Source organism: Synchiropus splendidus, chromosome 16, assembly GCF_027744825.2.
Source record: "Synchiropus splendidus isolate RoL2022-P1 chromosome 16, RoL_Sspl_1.0, whole genome shotgun sequence".
Classification (NCBI taxonomy): Eukaryota; Metazoa; Chordata; class Actinopteri; order Syngnathiformes; family Callionymidae; genus Synchiropus; species Synchiropus splendidus.
Window position 1 is genome coordinate 11,692,098 of NC_071349.1, and position 21,007 is coordinate 11,713,104.

Sequence of the window (21,007 nt, forward strand, 5' to 3'; positions counted from 1 at the left end):
GCATTATACACAATAACAAAGAGCATTATGGGTCAGCTGGTCGGACCGCGCGTGTTATGTTTTTTCCGGCTTTTTTCGGAGGCGTTCAATTTCTGGATTTTCGTTGGAGATCAGAAGCAAAAAAATTTCTAAATTTTTGTTCGAACTCCGATTTGTTCGAAGTCTGGGACGTTCGAAAACCGAGAGCTGGCTGTAGTTGTTTGAAGACAAATACAGTAGTACAGTGCCATCTAGTAGCCACAATGATTCCTGTATGTTATCTAAAATCAACACAAGACAAATGAAACTGTTAAAAAAAAAAGGACTGCAGCTTGAAAAGAAAGCCGCTCTACATCAGACAAAACTGTCCAGATTTGCCTCCTTATCCTTCCTCACCAGAAGCTTGAGGTGATATCGCCTTCATTTTCCAAGAAGCATTGTTGCCCCGAGAGAACAAAAGGTCATTATTGGATTGTTTAAATCAGCTTTTAAGGTTTCGGGGACAGTCCCAGTATGTTGTCATTGGCTCCTGACAGCATCATCGATACAGCGTCGCATTAGTTTGGATGATGTGACATGCCTCCTCCATTACATCTCAATTATTTCTCTCTGACAGCTCATTTGTGTCATATGCGAACATTAATGCAGGTTACAAATGGACGGCTGAATTTCTTTGCTGCTGATGTACTTCTAAGAAAAAACAAAGAAAACGCAATGATATTGTCGCCAAAAAGAATTACAACACATTTGATTCATGGCAAGTCCATGTAGGATTCTTCACAAGTGCTGAGCGATTCTGTCTGTTATGCGTTTGGATATGAAAAAAAAGTCTGACTGTCACCTCGCGCTTTAATGTCCCGCTGATGAATCGACACTCCACAGTGGGTCTTAGATGATTCACAGATGCTGATGTATTGTTAGGCTTGTTTTTCAAAGGCATCTCGGGGGGGATGGGCGTCTTCAGAAATGAAACCAGGGTTTGCTGCTGTCCAAACTAGGATTTATGAGGAGTTTATTTTAAGTGGGAACAGTCTTATCAGATTCAGAGAGTTCCAGATTTCAACAAGACGAAAAAGCTTCTTTTTACTGAGCTGCAATAGATGGCGGATTTTCATGTTTTTGTAAAGGAGTTTGATCCGTGTTTGTTGGTAAGTCCCTGATCCCATGAGGGTCCAAAGAGGTGCGGTCTGCTCATCCCTGCCTTTACTAGTGGTGTTGAAGACTGGTCTGCAGTCAGAAAACACAATCCCAGGACAGCCACAGCAAAAGATGCTCAAAAGACTTGGTCACACAAGTTGGTGCGACAGGTCTGTGTTCGGAACACGGATGGTAGGTGTCTCGGGCGAGTACATGTCGGGTCTCCTGCGAGCGCCATTTAAATGTAACGGCATTAAAGCCGACTGCTCGATACGGCAAATGGGGAGCAAAACACCAACCTGCATGGCTGATTCAGGAACTACTTAAGGAGGGTGCTGCGGAGTGCAGACAGCTTTTATTATCTCCGCCAAGGAGGTTATGTTTTTCTGTCCAGCTCTCCTCTCATATTTCGACGACCGTCTTTGGCACCTTATACTGCGGATAGAACCAGTTAAAAACTGTCTGAATCTTGAAGAAAAGCTCATTTGGTTACTGACTGTGACGTCCGACTCTAGTCGCTGCTGTTGCTGTCATCGCTGCGCTGAGCAAGAGTTTGAGTTGGAAGAGAATGTAAAGCCTTTGCGTCTTTGCTTTGTTTGAAAAGACGATGTGTCTTTATGTTGATAGAATCCCTTCAACATCCTGGTATTGTGATGAAAGAGTTCCATGTTTCAGTGACACTGGACACTCTCCTCGAGCTAAGAGCTAGCATGTCTGTTAGCATGGAGCTGTTGTGCGGACTGTTGCTGTTGTCAGGACAGATTTGCATGTTTCCTTGACCTTTGTGCAACATAGTAAAGCATTCAAGAAGTTTTTAATGGTTTACACTCACACAAAAACTGACATGATCTCATCAATTCCCAGCCCTACTCTATGATGGAGTGAGATTCTGCCTCGAGATTCTCTCAAACTCACCTTCTCCAGTGAAGAGGAGATTTCAGCTAACATGTCACCACTCCCTCACATAGTCACTGCTGTGTTGGACTAACTTTACCGATACATACGCATGTCGCATGTATTGCAAGGTTTCCTGGTGTGGGTGTAAACACGGGAACGACCCACAAAGTTGACCTGCCTCAGCAGTGAGAATGTGCTGTATGTGTTGGCCTGTCTATTTGACAAAAGTACACAAAAGTTTCACAACGAATTGCAGTTAGATTGTCAGGACAAGTTGATAATGGGACAAGGAATGGAGTATATTTTGGTGGAAATCTGGATTACCATATGGATGTGGCGGGATTATTTGGTTTCTTCCCGCACAACAATGCCCTATTGCCGCTCCTCACACAATCCATTCACTAAAATAAATCGACTTTTGGGTGAGAAATTGCAATGCAGTTCAACACTGTTCTGCAGTTGCTCTGGTAAATAAAATTGCTTTAAAATAGATGGGGTTTTTTCTCCAGGTTTTACAGTCGCTGCACGCTTTTAAAAACTGAATTGATGCCATCATCCCGCAGAGGTTTTCAAACACTGAAAGTAGGGCAGCATGACACACATGTGACAAAGACGCCCACCCATCTCATCATCCCACAGGAGGAGACGCACACTAACATGCTAACCTGCAGCGATGCACCCGCCGCAGCAGCAGCAGCAGCACACACATTCACATGCTCATGTTTCATGGAAGGAAGACTGTAACCTCCACCAACATATGATCTCAAACCCGCAGACGCTGCCAAAAAAACAATTGAAATACTTTCATCTGTTCTCCCGAATCGTCCTTGAGCTGCCCCAATTACGGTCCAATTACGGGAGTGGAATTCATCTGCAAAGCATTGCGGGACAATGATTTAGTATTCATAGCTGCTTTTGACTGAGAAAGAACTTAATTTAATTTTGTCTAAATGGCCTGAAACTGGCTTAGAACTAATATATACTTTGAAATTGGACTTCAGAGCTTCAGTGGAAGGGTAATTAATCACGTCTCTCCTTCAGAATGACAATGTCGGCAGCGGACTGACACACACACACAAACACACACACGCACACGCACGCGCGCACGGCTCCAGCAGAATAATTAGAGAAGCGCTTTTAAACGTGGAAGTTGACGTGAAAACAACAAGCGCAGCCGGAAGCCCGGAGGGATTGAAACACGCTTTGTGTGATTTATATTTGACAGTAACAGTGTTTGTTCTGACTGCAGGCGGAGCGACACGCGGCGCAACAACGCCTTTGAGGAATTGATTTGTTCATCAGAGAGAAATGTGCGTTCAATAGCAGACAAATCTGCTCCACGCTCGCACAAACACGCAACTTTTACATGGGGGGGGGTGGAGCTCCAGCTCAACCAGGGTGACAGGTTTTATTTGTAATATCTTTTCATGCTAATAAGACACTTACAGCCTTTAGCTTAGCTCCAAAGTCAGTGCAACCTCCCTGAAATTGTTCAGTCCTTCTCTGGTACGAAAAGAAACCAATGAGAGAGCAGCCTCAGGTCACATGCTTGCCTGAAGCCTCACTAACCCTGCAGACTTCTTTCCATACTGCAGGCGTAATAAAACATATTTAGAATGGATTAATTCTTATCATAACATGTTAAGTTTTTTTCTTTTTTTTAGGAGGTCAACACACTGATAAACATATACAATGATCTGTGCATGCCGCACTGTTTTGTGGCTGAAAAACTTAAAATGAGTGAAGAAAAATGACCAATGAAAGCTCAATTATTAAGACGGCTTCCTTTGCAGAAACTGACTTGACGCTATCAGAAGGTCCAGGGCAGAGGTGGGCAAAGTGTGGCCTGGGGCCCACATGCAGCCCTTTGCCTGCATGCATGTGGCCCTCGTCAGGTCAGAAATAGTACTTTTTTTTCATCATTCAATTAATTTTTGTTTAGGTTTTTATTTTATTTTTTCCTATCTGTTTTTTTCCACTCCCCTTGCTAGTAATAGCAACATTTAAATGCTGCATTAAAAGAATAAATAAACTTGTATAAAATAAAACAAACGATAATTAATACATTTTTTTAAGCCACCTACATGGCATGATTACATATTAGTTATTTCTCCATGTTATGTATCATAGTGAAAAATTCTCATTAAATTGAAGGGGTTTTTTTTCCTCTGTCCTTTTTTCTTTACAGCCACTGGCAAAACTGTTGAACTAACAAATCCTCTCGCTCAACTTGTAAGCAATGGAACAATACATGGCATCTATTGAGCTGAGATTTATTTAGCCCAGGGAACTGGATTTAAAAATATTTAGACACTAACAGATATTTTTATTTAATTTTATTGTTTTCTACATTTCATCAAATACATATTTTTAGTTGAATAAAATATTTCAATTTTAGAATTCACAAAGTGCTAATTCATCTTGTAAAATCGTTATTTAGATGCTGTTTGGTTTTCTTTACGCGCATCAGTTATGTAAAGATAAATCTCATGTCCAACATGAGAGTGACTTGATGGTGGAATGCCCTGTAGCTTTCAAGTACAGTTCGTCATGCGCAAGCCATTCATCTTCGTCCGTAACACTGGAGCTTCCCCGCGGCAGCGAACGCGTCTCCTTCCTCCTCCAAATGGAGAGCATGTGCCAGCGTATCGAACAGCTGACATGACATTCGTTCATTACTTGCCGGACAAATGGTGACAGAGAGAGTGAATTTGATAAACCTCTGGTGGCCTAATAGCAAAAATAAGAGATTCCGTCCTTGCTTTTTTTCTTCAATGAGAGGATTTCATTTCCTGAGTGGCTGAACCTGAGAGTGATTTGTGCAACATCTCCATTTGTCATGTTCATTATCTCCGCTAATGATGATTCACAAAGTGCCACTGGTCTGCAGACGCTGGGTGGGAGAAACTGGGAGTCAGTACTTCACAAGTTTCTTCACAAATGCCTCAGGTTTTGAACTCCCAAGATCCAGTGGGTTGTTCACTACGGAACCTCGTTCATACAAGATATTTATTACATTCGTACGAGCAAAAAACACGTTCCTACGAGATATTTATCACGTTCGTACGAGAAAAAAACACATTCTATGATATAATTATCACGTTCGTACGAGAAAAAAACACATCTATGAGATAATTATCACGTTCGTACGAGAAAAAAAACGTTCCTATGATATAATTATCACGTTCGTACGAGAAAAAAAACGTTCCTATGAAATAATTATCACGTTCGTACGAGAAAAAAAAAAATGTTCCTATGATATAATTATCACGTTCGTACGAGAAAAAAACACGTTCCTACGAGATATTTATCACGTTCGTACGAGAAAAAAACACATTCCTACGAGATATTTATCACGTTCGTACGAGAAAAAAACACGTTCTATGAGATAATTATCACGTTCGTACGAGAAAAAAACACGTTCTATGAGATAATTATCACGTTCGTGCGAGAAAAAAACACGTTCTATGAGATAAATATCACGTTCGTACGAGAAAAAAACACGTTCTATGATATAATTATCACGTTCGTACGAGAAAAAAACACGTTCTATGAGATAATTATCACGTTCGTACGAGAAAAAAAACACATTCTATGAGATAATTATCACGTTCGTACAAGAAAAAAACACGTTCTATGAGATAATTATCACGTTCGTACGAGAAAAAAACACGTTCTATGAGATAATTATCACGTTCGTACGAGAAAAAAACACATCTATGAGATAATTATCACGTTCGTACGACAAAAAAACACGTTCTATGAGATAATTATCACGTTCGTACGAGAAAAAAAAACACATTCTATGAGATAATTATGATGTTCGTACGAGAGAAAAACACGTTCCTATGATATAATTATCACGTTCGTACAAGAAAAAACCACGTTCTATGAGATAATTATCACATTCGTACGAGAAAAAAAACACGTTCTATGAGATAATTATGATGTTCGTACGAGAGAAAAACATGTTCCTACGAGATAATTATCACGTTCGTACGAGAAAAAAAACATTCCTATGATATAATTATCATGTTCGTACGAGAAAAAAATATGTTCGTACGAGATAACTATCATTTTCGTACAAGAAAAAAAACATGTTCGTACGAGGTAATTACCACATTCGTATGAGAAAAAAGCACGTTCGTACGTCTCGTACAAACGTAGCTGCATATGAATCAGAGACTCCACTCTCTATATCATCCTGCACTATGTAGCAGGAAGCCCCCCCCCACCCTCGACCCTGCAGCGCCACACGAGGTGGCATGAGACTCCACTGGGTGTGTTTTAATTGAGATTGTTCGCCATGTAAAATAGATGAGGCTGCTCTCATGGAGGCTGCAGGGGTGAGGAGTACTGCACCGTCAGATATACGCGGCTACTGTACACTGTGTACTTTGGTGTAAACTGTAGCATAAAACACATGCTGCGCATAATCCAGCCTATACATATTTAAAAATGATGCCGGCATGAATCATTCATGACCTCTGGCTTTGGCAAAGATGCCTTTTTATGTAAATAGTGTAAACCATCTGAACGTCAGGTGGAAATCGTCACGTTGAAGAAGCAAACAGGACGTTTCGTTTTTGGGCTCGCAGTGGAGGGGAGAGGTGCAAAATAATGTGTCGCTTCTAGTGTTGAATGACGGTGAAGGCCAGGAGGAGAAATTTGCTAAATTTGCTTTCCTTTCATCCAAACTTTTTTTTTCTGGAGAGAATGGCGTAGTTATTCCATGTTTCAAAGGTAGGTGCAGACAGTGTGTATGTGTGGGCCACAGTGGCAGCTGTGAGGTCATGAAAAAGAGGGCAAAACCGCCATCTTAAATGAGAGTTTAAGTGGAATTTAAGAGTTTAGCTGTCCACATTCAAGTGGGACTTCAGTTGTACCACTACACGCTTCAGAAGTTTTAGGACTCTTTCATCAGAGCCTTTCCAATTCCAATTCTTAGTCCCGCCCTCCTAATGTCCAATCGCAGCAAGTGGAAATGAGAACCACGAAGAAACATGATGTAAATATGTTTAGGAAGGACAGAAGACCAAAAAAATACATAAATAAATATATATATAAACATCAGGACTTCATTCTTCATCAAAACTTGTTGGATTCATTCAGCTTACTATCATCATCATTTTTTTACCTCCTCAAAAAGAGGATGTATGAATGAATATATTTTTTTTATTCAATAAAAACAAACAAATATATGTATGTATATATATATATATATATATATATATATATATATATATATATATATATATATATATATATATATATGCTAGAGTCATTCAGCTTTCTGGCATCACAAGCACTGGCTACTGAAGTCATGAGTCTTTTACTGAACATCTAAACTGGATTGGGCTGGCTTCATGTCTGCGACTATTTTGAGCTTGTCTGTTGTCCTACAGTAGTCTCCAATCCAGACGCTGTCTCCAATGGTTAGTTCAGTTTGCCTGTGCAACCTTGGCAAATCCATGGTTCAGCCTCAAACCCAAACCTCATGCTCAATTCAGTGTTAAGTGTGTCCCGTCGATGTGACGAGAGCAGCGAGTCCTTCCTGGAGATTATAATTTATAATCCAGTCAGAAAGGCAGCGTGTGAGATGTGAGCCTCTGATTAAATGATTTACTTCCAAAGTGCATTTGTGTTTTGTCAATAACAATAAATAAACAATGAAGAATTCCGGCGAGTGAAATCCGACTGGTGCTGTTCAGGACGATAAGCACCTAAATAATAAAGAAGGCTTCATCCGACGGTCTGCCAGAAGACTTTTAACTTTCTCCCCCATCCTCCGGTGTTTAGGGACAACATTTGTTTTTCCTCCATATTCTTCTGTGGATGAAGTCTTTGCAGCTCAGGGAGCCACAGAAGTCGGTGTCAGACACAAGCCGACGGTCGTGAGCTCCTCAGCGGCGCACGCCTGAGACGCTCCGGTTTCCTCTCATCAGTGAAAATTGTTCTGCGTGTGACAGCCCGCGTCTGTTGCTCTAATCTGGCAGGGAGAAGAAATCTCTCCCTTTTTTTTTGTCTTCGGTTTTAATCTTTCATCATTGATTCATTTAGTTCCGGCTCATGTTCCGAGTCTCCTGCATCTGCAAATTAGGAGCATAAATAGATGCAACAAACAGAGCCAGATGTCGACATGGTTACCTTCCTTTTCTCACGTCTCAATTCTAAGTACTACCAAGAAAAGCAGTGGAGAACAGAATCTAACCTTAACACCTTCAGGAAGTGTCTCACGGCTTCAGTGGCTGAGGTCAGACCCGCAGTATAAAGAGTGCACTGATTATCTGTGCACAAAGAGCAGCAGCGAAGAACATGACTCACTTTCTTCCAGACTGAAAAAGCCTCCACCAGGCATCAACCTATGTACCTTCTATCAAGGTGCACTTATTCTTGGCCATTTTACTCAGCTGTCTGAAATGTGCAAGGCCAGTCCTAGACAGCAAGAATAAACAAAGGCGAGGCTGTTGTGTGTGATAGACACACCTATAGAGGTCCGTCACGTTGCTGCATCCTGGATCTGCTCAATATGTATATATATATATATATATATATATATATATATATATATATATATATATATATATATATATATATATATATACACACAGTGGTACCTCGGTTCTCAACCACAATCCCCTCCAGACAGCCATTCGAGAAGCAATTTGTTCAAAATCTGAATCGATTTTTCCCATTACAATGAATGGAAAAAGAAATAATGCGTTCCAAGCCTTAAAATAGTCTTTTGTAGGAGTGAATGTAGAGTGTCTGCTGCAGGTGCGCTGTTCCTCTATGTGTGTGGCCGCTGCATGTGGGAGGGGTTGCCGAGTGAGTGACGTCTCTCCAGAAGTGAAGAGGTGCCCGGTGCGTGTCCAGCTCTGAATGTGCGCTTCTGTGCAGTTTGGCTGTGACAAAGTCATAAACCAAGTCACGCTCTGTCCCAGACTCGCCTCATCCCTGTCCCAGCTCCAGCCCACAACAGGACATCAAACCCTGGAGTGGAGGTGTGGAGAGCGAGCACCTCCCCTGTGACACTCTACCACGGTCCAGTGCGGAGACAGGAAAGGTTTTACACCTCAATATGAAGGAAAAACAGTCAATACATGGAGCTAACGGGACACGTCTGCATACAGAGGCTGCGTTATACACAATAACAAAGCATGTCGTGGGTCAGCTGATCGGTCCGCGCATGTTACGTTTTTTCTGGCTTATTTCGGGGGTGTTCGAGTTCTGAATTTTCGTTCGAAATCCGAAGCAAAAAAATCTAGAATTTTTTGTTCGAATTCCGATTTGTGTATATATATATCTATATATACATCTGTATATATAGATTATTATATACGGCAAAAAGCAGTTACTCCATACTAATAAGGTCATAATGCACTGCAACAGTTAGTGTTTGTGAACAGTAATGATAAAAGGAGATAAAGGTTTCAGTGAAATAGCTGTTCAAGGTCATAGAGCTGAGAGAAGCAACCTGGTGGCCACTGAAAATGAGGGCAAAGTTTTGTGAAGCCTCACACCAAACGTGATCTTTGAGTCAGGAACAACTTATTTACTTTTTATGTAAAAAAAAAAATCTGGATTATGTGAGGAAATGTATCGCTGTACGATACGGGAGTGAGGTTTGGGGCGACAAGTTGCAGCTTCTTCATGTTTCTAGCGACACATTTCAGTCGCATCTGAAGTCCGGCATGTTAGCCAATCATAGGCGGAGAAAATTCAAAAACATGACAAAGAGAAATGGAAGAGAAGATCTGACGGACCCAGAGGTGATGGGGTCTTTTTTTCTTTTAATATACTTCCACAGTAGAACTCCACCTCTCCAATCGAATATTGACTATCCACTCACTTTAGAACCGGCCCCATACCCAGGCAACCAAAGTGGTTTCCAGCGACTGAAAAAAAAAAATCAGAGGGATCAAAAGGGAAGGAAACAGGAAGTGGTGAGTCACACACTTAGTGAAAACAAAAGATCTGCTCTGCGCCCCACCAGATCGTAGAATATAGGCCTTGTCTGGCCATAAATCCAGGGGGAGATATATTGAGGTGTTAAGGAGCTTGTCCGCCCGCACACACAACTGTTGAGGGTATCAAGCCTGAATCCTGCTGGGGTGATTTACCGATCTGCTCTCATTGATTCTCCTCCCCGCCTCAGTCGGCCGCCGGCATTTTTCATAAATCTTCTGGCTCAATGGAAGGAGCGTAGTCCGAGTGATCCTCACATGACAGCCTGCTCGCTCCATCAGCGGCAGAGCAGTTGAACACTTCCTCCTAACAAGACGGATAACGTCCCGGAAGAGGACTTCGCTTCACTTTTACCAACTCTGACAAATTCATCGCACTTTAAAACAACTATACCAACGTCAATCACCAGGTGTAGAGCCTTTGAATAGTATAAAGGTGGACTGCACACTGGCATGGTCTTAGGCATTTCTTTTGTTTTTTGGTCTTGGACAAAATGCTGACCTTCTTGTCCTCAAGTGAGGGAAAGATGGCGCTAGAGATCATTGTAGCCGAGGATTAACTCATAAAAGAGTTATGCCTTTGTCTAGCTTTTCCTGCAGGAAGTCAAAGCCCCACAATGCAATGTGAGATAGACACACAAGTCCAGTGAGTTCGGCACTAAGCTGCTCCATGTTCTCATGGACAGCTCACGCAGTGCAGCACACACGGCTCATTCATCTCACTACGGGGGTTTACTTGATCCAACACACTTGTTTTGTTTCATCGATGTTTGTCCAAGGTGACCTGGTTCTGCTCTAAGGAGCGCATTTTGGTTTTCCCTCTAAAGCCACTCCACTGAGCGCAGCTATTGCTGGTGTTAAAGTCCCTCTGGAGGCAATTACGGCCAGTTCTTTTCCTCAATTACTCTGATCAACCCATCGGAGAGTTGGGACGACAGCGGGAGAGAGAATGTAAAAATTGATCTTCCTGTTGAAAACTGTGAAAGATGTTTATGATGTCACTTGTTTCTGCTCGGAGCGAGAAAGTTGTAGGAATATTTTATGATGTATTGTCCTGCCTTTGTAAACATTCCATTAAGAAGCGACCGGAACTAACCTTTAGTTTTAATAGCATTTGTCCTTTAATTCATCCTCTGGCTGTTTGGTTTTTTTTTTTCAGACTAGCCTTGGCTCCTTTTTGCTTCAAAATGTTTTTATATCTGGTAAGCAAAATGGGTTTTTGGGGGTCACATGAAGAGCCAGATGGCGGAGCTGTCTTTTTCCCCTCATTGTTCCCACCTACTGTCTCCATGTACATGAACTCTGGGTGATTATTTATTCATGTTGTGATGCTTCTTCCCAGTGAGCCAGGGCTGCAGAAGGTTGGAGTCTGCCCTTGTGCAACACATTCTCACTCCTTTTGCGTCCAGTGTTGGGCTGACGATCTTGTGACCATGAGCTTGGGTTTGGGTCGCTGCAGCACTGTGAATCACACACCTGAAGAAGTGGCACTCCATGGTTTAGCCGCCACCTACTTTGTGCTGCAGGAGCGGAAACGTGACACATTTGAAAGCCTAATGCTGTAGGTACCAAATGTGTCCGTGTAGTAAAAGTTTCCTAGCTACCGTGGGATGATGATGTCACATCCGGCAGATACGATGTTTGTTCCTTTTATTTGAGATCGCGCACAAATCTCAATGAACTCCTGAGCAGATGAAAATGTGTATCCATGAAGGGGTAAGGGATACCCTGTCCATGCCAGCCAATCACAATTGTTTCCCAAACCGTGGAGACTTCGCAAACGTCCCGATGGCAAACATTGTATTACGCAGATAAAAGTAACATCCAAATTACGACCGGGATCGGTTCCAACCAACCATTCAAAATAGCCGACGCAAGGGTTACGGGTACTACTGTAGTGGTAGATGGCTGTGTGAGAGTGAGATGCTGGGATACTGTGCTGCCATAACTGTCGTACGCGATGCCAGGCTGCTACGTGCTGCGGTGCCAGACACTGATTGAAAAAAAAAAAAAAAGCATCTGCTGCCTGTGGTTGTAAGTACAGGTGGACGTAAGTTGAGCAGGTCGTAAGTCGGATGTTACTTGTATAAATGTTACGCATGTGGTAGAAAGTACCATCAAATCTTTCATTTCAATTTTCTCTGGCTCATTCAAAATCATTCATTCCGAAAAAAAAGTGTATTGTAGCTGCCTGATGTGACACCATCGTCTCGCAGCAGGTAGGACCCATTCAACGGTCAACTTGGCGATCATCAATATGTTACGTGGGAATGTGTTGCCCTGAAAAACAGGGGATATCAGTCCGTCTTAGGGTATAAGCCATGCAGGCATAAAACTGGGATGTTACTAGTACAGAAGGGTTATCGCTCTCCAACCACCTTGACTTGCTGCATACAGCTGCTAGCTTGACCACCCCGGGGTGGAGTGGCCACCCCAGAATTGGATTTAGTTCTTACCCGAAGTGAAGGGGGTTAAGTAGATCAGGCTGTTTTTGGGGGTCGTGGGGTGCCGCTGGGTCACTGGATGCATCACTGTGGTGGAGAGAGAATGGAATCCGGCTGTATAACCTCATGAATGATGCACATACGATAAAGGGATTTATTAGATACAAGTAAAATAATACTCTATTTTCATCCTGCTTCATTCTATATGCCCATTCATCTGTACTCACTTTCTGCTGGGGCTGTTGTTCCAGCACTTTGCTGGTGCTCCCGATGTCATGTCTCTTGTATCCACTTGACTTTCCACAGAGATATATATATGCTTTATATATAAATGGATTCCTGGAAGAACTCCACATGGCAGTGAACATCCATGCTGATAATGGCTCCAAGATGACCTCTCCCTCTTAAGTGCACAAAAGCTTTGTCTCCATTTTGCGTCTTCTCCTCTCACAGATCAGTGCTCTGCTATCATTCCCACACATCACCTTGGGACATGAAGGAGCTTTTCAAATATCTTTGAGACAAAAAAAAAACTAAACATGAGCTATAAAATATTTAGATTCTGACTTACTACTGGATTATTTTTGAACACACTTCTTGTATCCGATTTTATCCGGTACACTTCCCATTTATGCAACCGGCTCACTCTTGTGGACAATGACTTGCTTATAAATAAAACATGACGCCGACGAAGATGAGAGCTTTGGTTACAGTCCAACTTGTGGGTGAATTCATTAAACTTGAGGCTGCTTTAAACCGAGGATAATTGTTTTTTTTTTCATTCTAAATCTCTTCGCACGGCCTGAGAAGGAGAAAGCACGGTTTACAAAACAAGTTCTGTTGTCAGGTTTTTTTTGGAGAGTAATTGCTTTTTCCTCTTTCGTCCTCTGGTGTCATTTTTATCGGTCTGTTTGCGGATCATTTTTCCACTCAGATTTTTGTGTTTTGCTTTATTGCCTCTGAATGATAAGCCAGTAGCATCGAGGGCCAGCATGAATGGCCATTTTTGTTTTTATTACACCACTTATAAAAGATGAAAATTCTCTCTGGACGGATAGAAACTGAGTCGGTCGGCAAGCTTCCCTCGCAGGAGCAAGTTCAATAAACTATTTCTAAACTAAATACTTAGATTTAACAAGGAAGGATGAGCATGTGTATCTTTTTATGAATGAAAACAAAATATTTTGGCCCACTTTTCCACTGAAGTAAAGGCTCCAGTAGATGGGAACACCTCCAAGGCCTCAACATTTTGCCTAAACAGGCGACAGCAGTAGCGCTGAGCATAGCTCAGTCGTGAATCCGTTGACCACTACCACCGGTTACTGAATATTCCCACTCTGCAAGTGTCACCGTAAAATCTGGTCTCTGATTGGCTAACACATCCCAGCTTCTCTACATTTCCACAACAAACTACTCCATCCTGATATAAAAGTAATTTTCACTGTGACATTTAGAAGGTGCTGACACATATTGTTTATGAAAAATACTTCTTATAAATAGTATAAATGAGATAGTTGATGAAGATTTATGGTGGTTTTCCTGTTGTTGTGTAGAGCCTGTTCGATCCTCACTCAGTGTGTGACACTAAAATGTGTCTAGACTTCACACTGTGTTGCCCTTTATTTTCTTCACCTCACCAGCGTGTACTCGCTAAATCTGCAGCACGACACTCTCTCCGCTGTTTAATTGTCTCTGACAGCAACCTCACATGAGGTTTGTTTTTCCACCTCGCCTTCAAAGTACTTGGAAATCTTCAGAAATATGCCATGAGCGGGGCTCTCCTTGAGGCCGCCTCTCACTGAGTCCTTCTGATAAAGAGATGCGGTGAAATGGACTCTAAAAATATCTGCAAAAAAACAGAGAAAAATATTGTTCATTCAAGAAAGAATTTTATAGTGGTGAAAGCATCGGGGGAAAAAGACAGAAATAAATGAGAAAAAAATGTCTATCCTGAGGACGGCAGGGAAGATGAAGATGAGGTGGCGACCAAGACATTCCCCTCCAACAACAGGTCCTTGGAAACCCTTCTATTTATATATCATTTGGCTGCCATCTGCTCTCATGGTAGCTGCGGGGCATCTTTCCTGAGTTCTGTGTCGGATGATGCCGTCGCAGGAATCAGCCGTTACAGTGAGTCGGGGGAGGGCTGGCGCACACAGGTTTCTGGACTTCATCCACGCTTGTCTGCCTCCATCATGCTCATGTGAACAGCAGTCGCTCCACAGGATGTGCCATGTCAGTATTTACCACGAGGGGCCAATGAGCACGGAGCAGGAGAATGCTTTCTAAACAGTGTTCCCCCTCTTGTGCGAGGGAAGACCCGGAGTGTGTGTGTGAGGGTGCGAACGTCCCTGTGCATTAGTCTGTGTACACGATGGCAGAGTGAAGAGAGAGCGAGAGAGAGAGACAGAGAAGGTGAACAAATGAGGAGACTATTCCTGTGCTCCCTCTGAGGTATTTTTAGAGTTGTTTTTCTCCGGCAGACCTTGTTGTACAGTGGCATACGCACGTCCCAATCATGAGAACCGGAATCGCCCCCCACCACACGACCCAGAATAGTCCTGCCGTCGCTCCCATTGTCCCAACCGATAAATCATATCCACTTGCCACCTCTGAAATATTAATGTCGTGTTAATCAAGCTCGACTTTCGACATGTGAGCAGAAGAACACCTACACGCTGCGCTGGCTGCTGCAGCATCGCCTGTGTGGGAATCCATTTGCTAATGATGCCGTGATGCAGTTAACCCTCATTTCTTAGCAGAAATGAAGCACTCAGAGTTGCTAATGCACGAGCGGGAGCCACACATCTGTCGTGACGGCGCTGTCAGGGAATGGTGCTCCGAGCTTTGCTGCATTTTACTTGATCGAGTTGACTGACTTTTTTTTCTTTGCTCTGTTTTGGCTGTTTGTAAACTGCAGCCTCGGAAACAAACCCTGTAGTGGTCCCAAAATGACCGGCAGCAGGACTGGAATTAATGACTTTCTATCGGTCCTCTGTTTGACAGTGAGGTCAAACACTTCATTCCATGGACTGTGTTTCAAGTGTCAGCATGATAGACTTATACACAGACGTTATACACAGACGAACAGGAACGACGAACGTAAGGCGCCGGAACCAGAATACGGACCGGGAGTAACACATAAGGGCAGGGGAAAAACCTGGAACAAAAGAGAGGCGAATTATAATCAAGCCTTTCAAACGGGGAGAACTCAAACGCACTCGGAAATGACTCGCGAGGCCCAATAAACAGGCTCGGTGGATGAAAACACACACACACGAGGATATAACTATATCAACGAAGAAACAAAAGGTGAGCTCACACGCGGAAATTTACCGGAGAAGGAAAATGAAAGTAGAAAATGAAGCGAGGAGAACGAGAACGAGAACTGAGGCAGGGGCTGAAAGGGAAATCAAGCACGCACAAATATATTCGAGGGAGCTTAAATGAGAGAAGAGAGTCTTAGGAGAGTTTTCCATTAGGAACGCGAAGAAACCATCTGGCGACACAAGCTGGAGTCTAGTGGTTGATATCCGTGGAAGGTTTGATGATTAAATGCATGCCAGCTGTGTCGCCCGAAAAGCTGAGAGAGAGGGCAGGAAAAGGAAACGCAGGAACAGCAGAGAGTCACCAAAATAAAAGCATGGGAGATTGCGGACATGACACTAAGAGCCACATTGTTTTACTGTGTTGTTGAAAATAGCCACATCCTACAAATGTGTAAGGCTGTAAGGCTCACCCGAACAGCTGGTCATGTGACTTAGCGGCAGTACAGTGGTTAAAGCACATCCCTGTGTGTTAGAAGGTGAAATATGATCAGATATTACATGAGAAAACCAGCAACATAATGCTTTTTGTGATTATTATTATTATAACTATCCTATCTTGTATGCCATTACAATTATACACTAATATAACTATAACTAATATAACTTTATGAATTAGATTGCATTAGATTTGGGAGTTAAAAATGTATATGCATGAAAGTTGAAGGGAAAAAAGGGCTGCTGATCGTGGCTAATGTAGAGAAATGATGGCGGATCACTTTCTTATAAAGCTGGAAGACATTTAAAGTCGATTTGGAAAGGATGGGAGGTAATTGGAGTTCACTGTGGGTGGTGTCCTGGAAGCACTCCACGACCAGAGCAGATGTAGATGATCTGTCAAAACAGTTTAGGAGGCACAGATGATTGACTTAATGTGTGCTGAGAGGCTGAAGGTACGGGTGTCAACAGTCTGACAGCTGAGGCGTCTATTTACTGTTGGAAGGAGGATATGTTTAAATGAAAGATTAAAGCGGTCGGTTTCGATTCCTAGCTTCAGTTTGAAAGCCAACAAGAAGCATGTGTCGCCTCACGTGCCAGAGAAAACATCATCTTTGTCAGTGGGGAATTTAAGCTCGTGAGGATCTTGAATGAATATCAACATGACTGTCCAGCACAGGTGTCGAACTCAAGGGGCCGAAATTTTCCCCTCCGGCTCTCCTTGGAGCTCAAGCATCAATGTGTTTTCAATAAATCCCCTTCCATTTTCAGTTTCCAAATTGTTGATACTTAAACTGCCAACCACAAACTGCACAGCAAGATTTAGTTAAAAGCTAGCATCTCTTCTGGGCCACGAAAATGCCTTGGTGGGCCGGACTTGGCCCCCAACCCTTGAGTGTGACGGTTTTTTTCTCTCTCTTCCCAGATCCCGGTCATGACGGGGGCTTTCATGGACTCCTCGCCCAACGACGACTACAGCGGTGAACACTCCCTCTTTAACTCGTCCGCCAGCGTGCACGCCGCAGCCTCGGCGGCCTCCGTCCACGGCCAGCCGGACGAGTCCCAGTCCATGTCCAGCGACGCCATCTGGCTGTGGATCGCCATCGTCGCCACCATTGGGAACATTGTGGTGGTGGGAATCGTCTACGCCTGCACTTTCTGATGGATGTACCTGAACCCCAGAGTCAAACTGCCGACAAAGACAAACTCTGGCCTCCGTGAGCGAGAGCAGCAGCCGTGACACCAGACAATGAAATATACACTTCAATATTTCTCCGCTGAAGACTTGGCCACGTGTTTTTGGCACTGAGAAATCTTGGATGCTACCGCTGGAGATCTGCTGCTCTAGCTGCAAGTGAAAACTGGAGACCTGACCTGAGCGCTCACCCGAGAATTTCCTGAACTTTAATCCACCGGGCTTAAGTTTGTTTCCGTGTTTCTTCGCCAGCAACACCCTCATTTGTAATGTAGCATCCAGACTGAAGATTAAATAAGGCCTCAGAGTCGGGTTGATCCGGGCCATCTCATTCATGCACCAGATAGCTGCTGAGAAATTTAGGACACTGCTGTTTAATTATGCGACAGAACAATGATGGTGAATATTAAAACATTTAGGAAAGCAACCCTGGGGGCACAGATATTAAAGTCATTGGCGGAAGTGTTCACACTCTTGTTCTAAGACACGTATAGTGGCAGGAAATAAATAAAAAGACGAGGACAGCTGCCCACGACGTGGAACTGGGTGTTGAATTTCATGATGTAAATGATTTTGAAGCACAAAACGAACGTGCGCTAAGGAGCTGAAGTGTAACACCTAACTTTTAAATCATTTATATGTCGATGATTTCCTATCCGCTGTGAGGACGACTGCTTTTTTTTTAGCCTCTAATAGCCACGCTATTGTCTGTAAGGGACGGCACCATGTCATGTGTGTATAGAGCTCCGAAGAAGCCATGGTGAATGCACTTCAGTCTGCACCTCAGGCAAGGGAACCAGCAACCAATTCAAGCTGTAAGATGTAAGAGGATGACAAATGAGCGTTGTAAAGAGCACTTTCTCTTGACCCCAACTCACCCTGGTCTGTAACAGAGGTAGAGCTGGAACATGATGGAGGAAAAAATAGCAATTATCACGACAGAGTTCGCGATAGAGGGCAAAGAACTCGATCCTCCCGTAAGTGCTGAAGGCTCTGGATGGGTTGTTGTGTATGACACTGCTCAGTAAAGGGCAGAGGTCATCAAGACACCCCATTATTATGCCCTGGATATTGACCCCCAGATCCATCATGGTGATCATCAGCTGCTATCCCAGCTGTCCTGAGGGGCATCGGACATAAGCAGCTCAGAAGTTTGAGTTCAGGTCACTCTACAGGAGCTGAGAACAGCTTTTTGTAGGGAGCTGGATTGGCTTATAGCTCCAGTTGTGACATTATAACTTTTAACAGATGAATCCTCACCTCAAGAAATGGACATCTTTGTTCCCCAGAGTAGCAGTTGAATGTGAATTTTGAGTGGATATTTAGAGGAAGAGACTTGAGATACAAGACATTTTCTTATGGAACGATGTTGAGCTTCTACCTTGAAGATCTAGTGAGGTGCGTAGTCGGTCCAACACAATGCTGTAGCTGTGTGCATAGTGGTCAGTTTAGACATTTTCGGGAAGATGCAGACGTGGTGCCAACTACCATTATTCCTGTTTTCAGTCCATAAAGCAATTCTGCCACAATGAGCTTCTCTATTCTCACCGTAGATTCAGGTTGACGCAACCAACTGCCACAATGAACAACATTTCTGAAATGACTTCAACAGGAAAGGAGACTAAAGCAGGATACACACTTTTTTTGTCCCAATGTCGCCCCTTCCTAACCAAGGCTGATCCGATAAGATAACCCTGTGGTCTGAGGTGAGTCAGAGTGAATTTGTCCAACCCATTCTCACTTCTTAATACTAACTATCTTCAAGTGACTTTAGCGTCCCATGCTGAAGTCAGACTTCTGGGTTGCATGTTGACACTTCAGTGCTTGATTGAGTCAAAGGTTCACCCTCCTGTGTGACGTTCCAAGACAGAGGAAGAACACAGCCGTCCTCCCTCTTTCTGTTACGTGACGCTCAGCTAACGCGGAAGGAACATGTGCTTCAATTGAACTCCTGGATCTGACTTTACTGACACTATGGGACGCAAAAGACAACTTTGGCGCCGTTCGACGCCTTGGGAGTGAGACTGTGTTTTACGATCAATAATCTACATGTGTGGGGAAAACCAGCTGCTCCTGACTTGGACTGTGACAGTAGAATGTAACCAGTCAGGAAGCGAGTTGCCTGAGAGACACAGAAGCAAAGGCAGGAGTCATAGGCCGGATATCGATAGGAGGCAGGATATCGGTGGGCAGGATATCGGTGACTTTTACTTTCGTTCCTTGCACTGTGGTTGTGTTACTGTCAGTCGGGTAGCGGGATTCTATTGCTAAAGAGCTCCCAAGGTCACCGTCATCCCGTCTCCTTAAATAAAAACTCATCTGTGTATCCTGCTTTAGACCACACTGTGAAGTTTGTCTTGACTATATTCAGGTAGTACAGAGGGTATTATTACTTCAGCAGAACCAAAGTTAATGCTATCGGGCAGATGATTCCAGCGTGCGGTGAAAGCAGCAGCAACTGTATTTTGAGCTTTTATTTTTGAACAATCAAATGGTATTTTTGTGTGAATCTACAACAATGAATGGATTTCTATATCATTTAAAAACATCATTGTTCATGTCTGACGGTATAGCTAATCTACATCATCATCTGTACAAAATGATCATGTGCTCAGACACAATATAAAGTGTGGGCCCCAAGAAGGACTTTTCTTTGTTTTGCTTCGTATGTAGAAATATCCAGACAGTATATAAATCACACACACAAGTCTTCTTTTGTACAGACATCTGCTACAATTAAAGTTTATGTATTAAAAGCTGTTGTTTTCCTCTTGTTGACAAGGAAAGACTGATGCACCAGCAACAAAAATGCAAACTTTGTCTCCACACAGTCTGTTGATCATGCGAGAAGGTGCTTGAGCGCGGAATCCTCTCTCCTGGCGCCGCTCCTGGTGGAACCAATCGCTGGCAGAGCTAACCAGACGCTGCTGAGCCGGTGAGATTGATGCTGAGCTCAGATGGTGCCATCTGTCATTTTGACACAGACACAGGACGTTTAGAAACTACCTGAATGCACTTCTCGGAAGAGCAGCCCGACTACCACCGGCTGACCTTTCTCATGTTTTGTTCATCTGTACGCTCTGTCTTTAGTGCACAGTTTAGCTGCTGGGTTTCATTTTCAGCGTGAGACGCTCATGAATAAGGTGATCGATGACTTTAATGCTGTCGTTCCGACAGTGTGAGTAGGTTTGTTTTCTTGTTACTGGTCCCTTTTCCCGATCCCTCCTTATCACCCACCAAAGGTCTTAACGGTTTTGGGGGTCTGGGACGTGAGCGGTGACTTGATGACGTTGCTCATGATTACAGTAAAAAACGCTGCAATGAAGTGCGAGATAGGATGACTCCGAAACAACAGAGAAGTCATCTTTCTGCCCTTCTCCAATGAGATCAAGAAACTTTGGCCTCATTCGGCCAAAGCTCAGATTACGCTAGATTTTTGTCGTTGTCATCAGCAAGACTTGCAAACATCAATGGCTGCCATTGCAACTTTACTCAGATGTTTGCTTTTTGGCCCCACTTTTGGACGCCCTGGTGAAATATATCAAAAGGGGGCGGATATTTCAGCCTTTAAGGCCCGTTTATGCTCAACGTTACACATGGATCCAGATACGGATGGAGCCTTCT

The 21,007-nt window shown here is 43.3% G+C and overlaps 1 protein-coding gene across 1 annotated transcript in view; it reads left to right on the top strand.

Moving 5' to 3' along the window:
* LOC128747859 (uncharacterized protein C14orf132-like) overlaps window positions 1-20,107 on the top strand; it is a 32,532-nt gene extending 12,425 nt beyond the window's left edge. The window contains exon 2 of the mRNA XM_053846077.1: window positions 17,114-20,107. Coding sequence (XP_053702052.1) covers window positions 17,114-17,350 — 237 coding nt within the window. The 3' untranslated portion in view covers window positions 17,351-20,107. The remainder of the gene's footprint in view (window positions 1-17,113) is intronic.
* Window positions 20,108-21,007: the final 900 nt, after the last annotated feature.